General features: G+C 33.7%; 2 protein-coding genes across 2 annotated transcripts in view; one reads left to right on the forward strand and one right to left on the reverse strand.

The window, feature by feature from the left end:
• Nucleotides 1-3374, reverse strand: part of LOC134263323 (uncharacterized) — a 4141-nt gene extending 767 nt beyond the window's left edge. The window contains exons 1-4 of the mRNA XM_062745660.1: nt 2946-3374; nt 1331-1516; nt 1025-1229; nt 333-475 (exon numbers count right to left, since the gene is read on the reverse strand). Of these exons, the coding sequence (XP_062601644.1) occupies nt 333-475; nt 1025-1229; nt 1331-1516; nt 2946-3315 (904 nt within the window). The 5' untranslated portion in view covers nt 3316-3374. The remainder of the gene's footprint in view (nt 1-332; nt 476-1024; nt 1230-1330; nt 1517-2945) is intronic.
• Nucleotides 3375-3531: 157 nt separating this feature from the next.
• Nucleotides 3532-8007, forward strand: LOC134263331 (uncharacterized). Its single transcript, XM_062745669.1, has 4 exons — nt 3532-4063; nt 4306-4604; nt 6526-6707; nt 7161-8007. Exons 1-4 carry the CDS (start codon nt 3897-3899, stop codon nt 7746-7748), a joined length of 1236 nt encoding a protein of 411 aa, XP_062601653.1. The 5' UTR covers nt 3532-3896; the 3' UTR covers nt 7749-8007.
• Nucleotides 8008-9354: the final 1347 nt, after the last annotated feature.

Consider the following 9354-nt stretch of genomic DNA (forward strand, 5'->3'; position numbering starts at 1 on the left):
TATAAAATAAATAATACTTCTTAATCATACTAAGTCTCCATATCATTTGATAAAGTGCCACAACGTATCTTGTATCTTTGAGTTTTTAATGAACAAATAGTTATTGGATATCCACAGGGATAGAATTTACGCATGCGGGTCTGAATTGATAGGAGGGGTGTGGGGGGGATTCTGTGAAGTTTGTAGGAACGCCCAAAAGATTTGATTCATATGTACTATATTATATTTAAAAATGAAATAATTTTGCTCTGGCACGTGAAATTTGACCTGTGTGAATGCCCAAAGCAATGAATAAAATTAAGAACATGACATTTGTACATTTCTTAACGTACCAGATATATATGTATCAGTGCTGTGGTTTTCCCGAAGGAATTCCTGTTGCTCATTGTAGAACTTCACAGCCAATTTCTGAGCGTCATTGTCATACATATAGAATCTTTTATTTTTATGTGTTTGATCTACCACATAGAAAACTCTGAAAGGAGATAAGAGAATTGTTAAATGAACACTACATTATTTGTGTCCAGTTTGATTAACTGTTAGACATCCTGCAGATTAATTCCAGAGTGTTAAACTTCCGTTGTTAATTCTACATAGAAGAAAATTACTATAATTTTATATTAGCAAATTAAATGCATAACAGGTATTTACCAACAAGGGGGGGGGAGGGGCAAAGGGAACATGCCTTCCCCCCACTTTTTTCCCAATATTACTTTTACTATTGGAAATGTTCATGGAAAGTCTGCTCCCCCCTCCCCCACTATATAATACAAGTAATTGATATCAGGATAATATAGAATGAATGCAAAAATTTGGTACTGAACGAAATTGGCCTACAGAAGAATTGGCCTATCTTGGGCATTTTTTTTACTTGTCAACTTTTCAATTAAGCCAATTTTTTTTTTTTTTTGGTTGAATTTTTTCTGTCCCTTCCATTACATGGCTGTATCATATTTTCAAAACGTTTATACATTTTAAAATGTTTATGAAGACAGAAATAAATGATAATGTACGTTCTTATTACCTGGCCAGACTAGGGGTATTAGGTAAGATTTCTTCATTTAAATCCGCATCTCTGAATTCCGGTTTTGGCATGCAAAGGAGGAATCGGCTGTATAAACCATCGTTAGAGTTGGCATTTTTTCTTTCCTCGTCAAGGCACCTGCAAATTTCCCCAGGATGCGCCATTCCACAGATATTTACCACAGGCTTTTGAATGGAGATGTTACCTGAAAAAAATTGTCTCGATATTAATATTTATTTTTTTAACAATTATGAATATGCGCAATTGAACCGAATGAAACAAAATCAATTATAATAGAAGACTCACTGCTACAAGTTTGTCTCTTTAAAGTTCCGCCATTGTACGTTGTCAGATATATAGTTGTATCGTAGTCGGATGCGGAACCAGTCTTGTACAGCCCGAGACTGCTCTGCCAAGTTTTGAGCTCATCCCACAGCTGAATTTGCCGGCTGTCGTTATTCAGCTGTTTTAATAGTGATTCAACTGTAGCAGCTGTATTAAAAGAAAAAGAAATAAATAAATACACACCTGAATTTGTTTCTAAATTTAAATAATCTTTTTTTTTGTTCATCGGATCAGTGAAATAATGAAATACTTAAAAATGAATTTGTAACGAAAATTTAAACTAATTCATTTTTTAATTATATATCTATCTAATAGATTTATTATGGTTTTTATTTGTCATGATAGGGGTCTAAAAAATTTTATCTCATTTTACTCATTTGACAAAAATTGCATAATGATCAATAAAAAAAATTTGCAATTGGAATGATATTTGCATATATATAGTACAACAGGGGGGTAGCCTTACTAACTTTCTTAAACATTACCTTCAAATCACAACAAATATAGAAAATGGAAAAGGTGGCTTGGCCTGACCACGTGTTGTTACCACAGGGCAAGGAATTATCAGGCTATTGTTGTATTGAGTTTCATATGCAAATAAGTATTGATTTCATTGATCCAATCGATGAGCAAAAGATAACCCCACACACACACACACACACACACACTTACACGTAAAAATAATATTTGATAGTAATTGTAAGGAAAATTTTAAAAAAAAAAACAAAAGTAAAAAATGAAGTTGCTACAAAAAATTGAATGATCAATAAATAATGATTTGCAATTGGAATGTTTATTTGTTAAATGCACTGCTTGACCAGAAAAAGTCTCAAGCAGACAATTTTTAAAATGTCATTGTATAAAGGGAGAGACCTCTCATGTGCGTGAGCATACGTATCCGATATCTGAGCAGATGATATGTATTTTACCCCTTATTTACATGTGTAACAAAAACGGGATTTTTCTAAGACCTTCAACTGATTGCTTGAACATAATCAAAGTACTCAGAAGTACAGAGAGCCGGGCTAATTTACAGAGTAGAATGAATTTATTACATGAATCACGTTTATATTCTGATAAAAAAATTATTTTAAAACTATCAATGTAAATGTTAAGACACTGGCAGTGAGTTTTAAATATTCGTATTTTCACAGTGACGTCACAATTGGTAGACATTATCAACCATCTATACCGTTAAGGTTTTTTATGAGTTTCTGGCTTCATGGGATGTGTAAAAATAATAAAAACGAAACTTATATTATTGATTAAAAAAAGATTTTATATAGATATTTAATCTCTTTGTAAATGTCTATATATGATTAATTGTGATAAGACTCTAATCAAATCATTTAATACATTTGTAATAAATGTAAAAATATTGAGCTCATGTTTTTTTGTTTTTTTTTTTGTTTTTTTTTTTTTTTGGGGGGGGGGGAGGGGAGGGGGGATGGAGGTATTGAAGCAACAGTGTACGAATCATGGAAATCAATCAATATAAATATTTATGTGTAAGTTTTTCAATAAATAATCAATATTAAAAATTAATCAATATATGATAAATATTTTATATACTTACATTGATTCATTCTAGACCTCATGTCGCAAATTTCAGTAGCACTCTCAACTTCGGCAATGGCATTTCGGACAGCATCCATAGCTGCTGTTTTGTTTGTTCCAGTGAATCCGACCGTCGCAGAATAAATGATTGAAGGTTGGGTCCAGCTTCCCCAGGGTCGAATTTCCGATTTGTTCAGGAAATGCGCGATGCCAGTTAGAAAAGGAGGAATTAAAAATTCCATCGGTACGCTATTCGACACTGCAGTATTATGCAACATTTCATTTGTTAATTCATCGAATGGATCATTGATGGTTTCCTTGTAGCAATTTTGAATTCTGTCTCGATGCACAAATGCAGACATCCTTCCACTTCCTAAATTTGTTTTCATGCGATGACGTTAAAGTGAGTAGTTTTTAACGTCGTTGCTATTGTGACGGCGTTAACGTGACGTCAGAGATAAACTTACTATAGCGACGACAAAATGCACGGGAAAATTTTTTAATTTGTTTTGGATCAGTTAAGTGATTTTTTTATTTAGGGAATATACATGTAGACTTTTATTAGGATTTGAATGACTTATTGAAACCAGTTAGAAAAATCGAAGATATACTGAAGATTTTGGAATACATCAAAATTCTGCCACCGGGAATACCTCAAAGATATGAACATATTCGAAATGTTTTTAATTTAAATAACCGGGGATCAGATGCTGTGATTTTGACTCTATCAGACGTGGCGGATTTGGTACAGACCTTAGAAGTTATACTGCCGCGATTTCAAGATAATCCTTTAAATGTGAGTCCTGAATTGGTACAGAAGGATTTTGAATATTATATTTTCAAGGGAATATCAGAAGTTGGAACGGTGAATATTATTCCGCCTGTGACCACATGCTGCGGTCAATTAAAGAAGGTTGGACAAAAAGTTTGCAATGTATTTCGATCCAGATTTAAACCAGCGGTTGCAGTTATGTACGAATTGAAATGCAGCAAATGCAACACTGTGTATAAATGCAGTACCTACAAGAAGAAAAGTATTGAGCTTTACTACTCTGATGTTTTAGAGCAAGAATATTTTGCGTCCACATGCGACTCGGTATTTTCCATGGAATTACTAAGGAAGGTTGATATTGACTTGTAAGTATGAGAATTTAAATAATTTTGGAAAAATGTGTGTAATGTATAGGTTACATGCATTTTCGATCCCCTATAAATATGAATACAAATTACTGTAGATTGAAACATATTTAGGCAATTAAAAAAAAAACAGTATTAATAATTTTCCATACTCAAATTAAAATACGGCTTTTTTAACATTTATAATTCATAAAATGCCTTCGAATAAATAAAATTTAACTGATTCTGAATAGTGATTTTAGATACAGGAAATCAGCTTCATTTGAAGGAATTGCCTATGCCTATAACGACGAACACTTGGGGTCAGAATGGATGAATTTAGATAAAAATACTGAGGTAATGGATAGAAGACGCCTGAGCGAGGCATGGTACAAGAAAACCTTTCTAGAGATAAAAGGAAATTATGGGATGCAACAAAATATCGAATATATTTCATCTGAAAAACTGGAAGACGTGCTTGAAACTGAAATGAATGGCCAATGGAGGACATTTTCAGTCAAATGGTCCTCATCCTTCCATACCGACAATTGCAAACACGAAGGTAAGTGCACTATTTTTTAATCAAATAAAACTAGTCTCAAAAAACTTAATTTAACTAATTTAACTACTCCCAAGGATGCAGATAAAAATTAAACATTACCATTACGTTTTCACTGCTACATGTTTGTCTATAAATATGCATTAATAGATATTATTTGTGGATTCACACATGTGGAAGATATTAATTGATATGAAACGAGAAAAAATTATTCGTAAATAAATCAAATTGGAACACGGTATGTGCGAGACTAACACTAATTAGTATAGTGTGATTTGCGAGAGTAACACTAATTAGTATAGAGTGGTGTGCGAGACTCACCCCAGCTATTTAGTATAGAGTGATCTTATACGTATAAAGTGGTGTGTGAGGCTAACCCTAATTAGTAAACAGTAACCCTAATTAGTATCGAGTGGTGTGCGAGACTAACCCTAATTAGTATCGAGTGGTGTGCGAGACTAACCCTAATTAGTATCGATGGTGTGCGAGACTAACCCTAATTAGTATCGATGGTGTGCGAGTGGTGTGCGAGACTAACCCTAATTAGTAGAGTAGTGTTTTAGACTACCCAGAAACCCTAATTAGTAAAGAGTGTGTGCGAGACTAACCCTAATTAGTATCGAATGGTGTGCGAGACTAACCCTAATTAGTATCGTGTGGTGTGCGAGACTAACCCTAATTAGTAATCGAGTGGTGTGCGAGACTAACCCTAAATTGTAATGGTGTACGACCTAATTAGTATCGAATGCGAGACTAATCCTAAAAAGTGGTGTGCGAGACTAATCCTAATTAGTATCGATGGTGTGCGAGACTAACCCTAATTAGTAAAGAGTGGTGTGCGAGATTCACCCTAATTAGTATCGAGTGGTGTGCGAGACTAATCCTAATTAGTATCGACTGGTGTGCGAGACTAATCCTAATTAGTATCGATGGTGTGCGAGACTAACCCTAATTAATAAAGAGTGGTGTGCGAGACTAACCCTAATTAGTAAAGAGTAGTGTGCGAGACTAACCCTAATTAGTAAAGAGTTGTGTGCGAGACTAACCCTAATTAGTAAAGAATGGTGTGCGAGACTAACCTTAATTAGTAGCGTGTGGTGTGCGAGACTAACCCTAATATGTAAACAGTGGTGGACCTTTGAGACTAACCGTAATTGTTATAAGTATAAATTCATTAAATTTAGTAAAAAGTGGGGTGCAAAAAAACTTCGCTGTAACCGTAAATTCGCTATATCCGTGTTCGCACTAAACGAGTTTTGCTGTATGTAAACAGTGGTGTGCGAGACTAACCCTAATTAGTAAAGAGTGGTTTGCGAGACTAACCCTAATTAGTAAAGAGTAGTGTGCGAGACTAACCCTTATATGTAGACAGTGGTGTTCGAGACCAACCCTAATTAGTAAACAGTGATGTGAAAGACCAATATTTATTCGTATCGAGTGGTATGCGAGACTAACACTAATTAGTAGCAAGTGGTGTGCGAGGCTTACACCACTAATAAGTATAGAGTTGTGTGAGAAACTAAACCTAGTTAGTAGAGAGAGTTGTGTGCAAGTCTAGAGTGGTGAACAAGACTAACCGAATTAGTAGAGTGGTGTGCGAAACTTAGAATCCAATTTAATAGAATGATGTGCAAGATATACTTTATATAGTGTAATGGTGTACAAGACTAACCCATTTTGATAGAATGATGTGAGACCAACCCAACTTACAGCAGTGATGTGCGATACTAACCCGAATCTAATACAAATAAGATGATTAGTGTGTGGACTCCGTTTATTACAACACTGCGAGCTTACCTTACAAATAGAGATGATTAGTGTGTGAGTGCATGGTAATATCTTGACACATATTTGCAACCATAGTGTTGTTAGTAAGAGGGAAGTTTGATTACATTAAATGTATACGTTATATTATTTTTTGTAGAATGCTGCAAAGCAATTGTTATAGACGGGCATATGAAAGGAACACGTTCAGTGTGCGCGGCTACGGATGTAAGAACGACAGAATCCGAAGAGCTTGGTAGCATTTCCATGGGTTGCTGGAAAATGCCAGTGAAAGGATCACTATTTTGTGCTGCTCATAAGAATGCCAAGAAACCGGAAAAGGTAATCAAAAAAAAAAAAAATACATATTTTGGAGAAAGTAAATAACGAACATATTATCACATTGAAATAAGCTTGCATGCAGTAGTGGGTAATTTAAATGAAAAAGTGACATTTTCCTTTTCATTATTAATTACAAATCATATGGAATTTAAAAATCAAAAATGAAAAAAAAGAATGGAAATCTGTTTATACATTGGTTTTTCAATTTCTGGGGAAAATATAATTCATATACATGTACATGTACACTGTTACTGTTACAATTGTACATGTAAAGTAGTTCAAAGTAAGGATATTATACTTTTAATAAATACAAAATTTTTTTGTTTGGAATATTTTTCATGTCAATTTTTGCAAGTTTAGCAAATTGTAAATGTATAATTTTAAGTATTGTGAATAAAATTAATTTACGACACTTATGTAACATGGTAATAAATACATATTAAAACTTAACAGAATGAGGCAACGGCTCGAGGTCAGACTGAAGATTATTCGGAATGTAAAACCCTTAAAGAGAAAGGCCATCTTCAAAAGTATAAAAGTGCAGGAGTGTGTGCGTCAGTCTATAACTGCGGCATTATAAATGGTATAAGAGAGTTGTACGGTTGTGAATCTCTTACTCAGGTGTACATTTTTTTGATATGGTTGGTAAAGGTGTTAGAATGTTTCCCAAATCTTCTTGCATACGACGATGCCTGTCACTTAAAAAAATTCATTATGAATCCCATCAGAGCAGAAAAAACCGAATATTCAATATTTTTGAAGAACTTGAGAATTGTAGTGGATAAAATGCATTTTGTAAATCATGTTGATAAATGGTGCAGGAGAAATGTTAATCCATACACAGATGATTTATTTAAAAACATTAATACTGAAGCATGTGAACAAACATTTCAATTTATTGCGAAATTCAAGTTCGCAACCAAACATATGTCCTATGGTAAGTACAATTTATTCATGCTTAAAATATCAGAAATGTACAATATGGATAGACTTGTTAGAAACAGGAAAAAAAGTAAAATTTCCAGTACATGTGTGAATTGAATGAGGAGATGGAGTTATTAAACATCATGAAATTTACCTAGCTATAAATGTTTTATATGACTTTGAAGCTTATTAGGTAAACTAATTTATGCGCTGCTATCACTTATTTACATGTATGTACATGTAGTACTTATGACAATATGTTTATAATTATGTATGTGAGATAATGTATTAGTCATATTATAAGCAAATGACAAGTAGGACAAATATATCTGTGTATGAAAGCATGAGTAGGTCTTTATGATAAGTTAATGTTACCAATAAATATACATTGTATTTTTGGAATATATAAGAAAATAAAATGTTCATGTATTCTCAATATCATATAAACTTTTATTACAATGCTAAGTTGACTTTGTAAAAATAATAATTTAAACGATGTGAACGCAATATCATAAACATATTGTTTACATTACGATGTTGACGATGTAGACATACAATATTATAGAAATAATAATGATGTAGAAGATATTGCACTTAAACACTGTCTGCAATGCATTGTGAACAATGTTTACATCAATGCAGAAACAATAATGTCGACAATGTAAACGCGAAATACTTACAACATTAATTGCGGTATTGATATACAATATAGAACTAATAACAATGTAGACGATGTAAACGCGATATCGCATCAACATTGTTTACATTGCGATGTCGACGATGTCGTCATGTAGAAATAATAACAATGTAGACGATGTAGACGTGATATCGTATCAACATTGTCAACATTGCGATGTCGACGTTGATGATGTCGTCATGTAGAAACAATAACAATGTAGACGATGTAAACACGATATCGTATCAACATTGTTTACTTTGCGATGTCGTCATGTAGAAATAATAACAATGTAGACGATGTAAACGCGATATCGTATCAACATTGTCAACATTGCGATGTCGACGTTGACGATGTCGTCATGTAGAAACAATAACAATGTAGACGATGTAAACATGACATCGTGTCAACATTGCGATGTCGACGTTGACGATGTCGTCATGTAGAAACAATAACAATGTAGACGATGTAAACACGATATCGTATCATTGTTTACATTGCGAACATTGATTAAGTTACATTGCGATGTCGACAATATCGAATTGATTAAGTGAACTGGACATGGCCCAAACTGTTGCAGATCTGCGGCGTGAAATGTTTGGAGAGGATGTACAGATCATCTCCGACGACATGTCAGACTCCGGATCAGATGAGGAGTACTGAGCAGTTTCTACAGAAATGAAGTATACTGCAAAGGCTCTTTTTAGAGCCATCAAAATGTTTCGAAAAGATACCTTTATACAGCGTTAAATTGAAACGTTCACAAAAAATTCACAATTATAGAATTACACCCCCCCCCCCCCCCCCCAATACACATGCAAACATATAAACATACATGCAATTGTACATAAAACAAAACAAAAAAAAAACACACACACACACAAAAACATACAATTTTCCATTATCAAATAAATGAATTACAAAATCACATAATTATACATACACGCCCCTTACATTCCGCCCCTTCTTATTCTATGCATGAACAGGTGCCCCCCGCTCCCGACAATTACAGTAACAGAAAACTACTTTAAACAATTGACATCACCT

This window comes from Saccostrea cucullata, unplaced genomic scaffold (assembly GCF_032062105.1).
Source record: "Saccostrea cucullata isolate Sc308-1 unplaced genomic scaffold, CSIRO_AGI_Scuc_v1 ctg13962, whole genome shotgun sequence".
Lineage (NCBI taxonomy): Eukaryota > Metazoa > Mollusca > Bivalvia > Ostreida > Ostreidae > Saccostrea > Saccostrea cuccullata.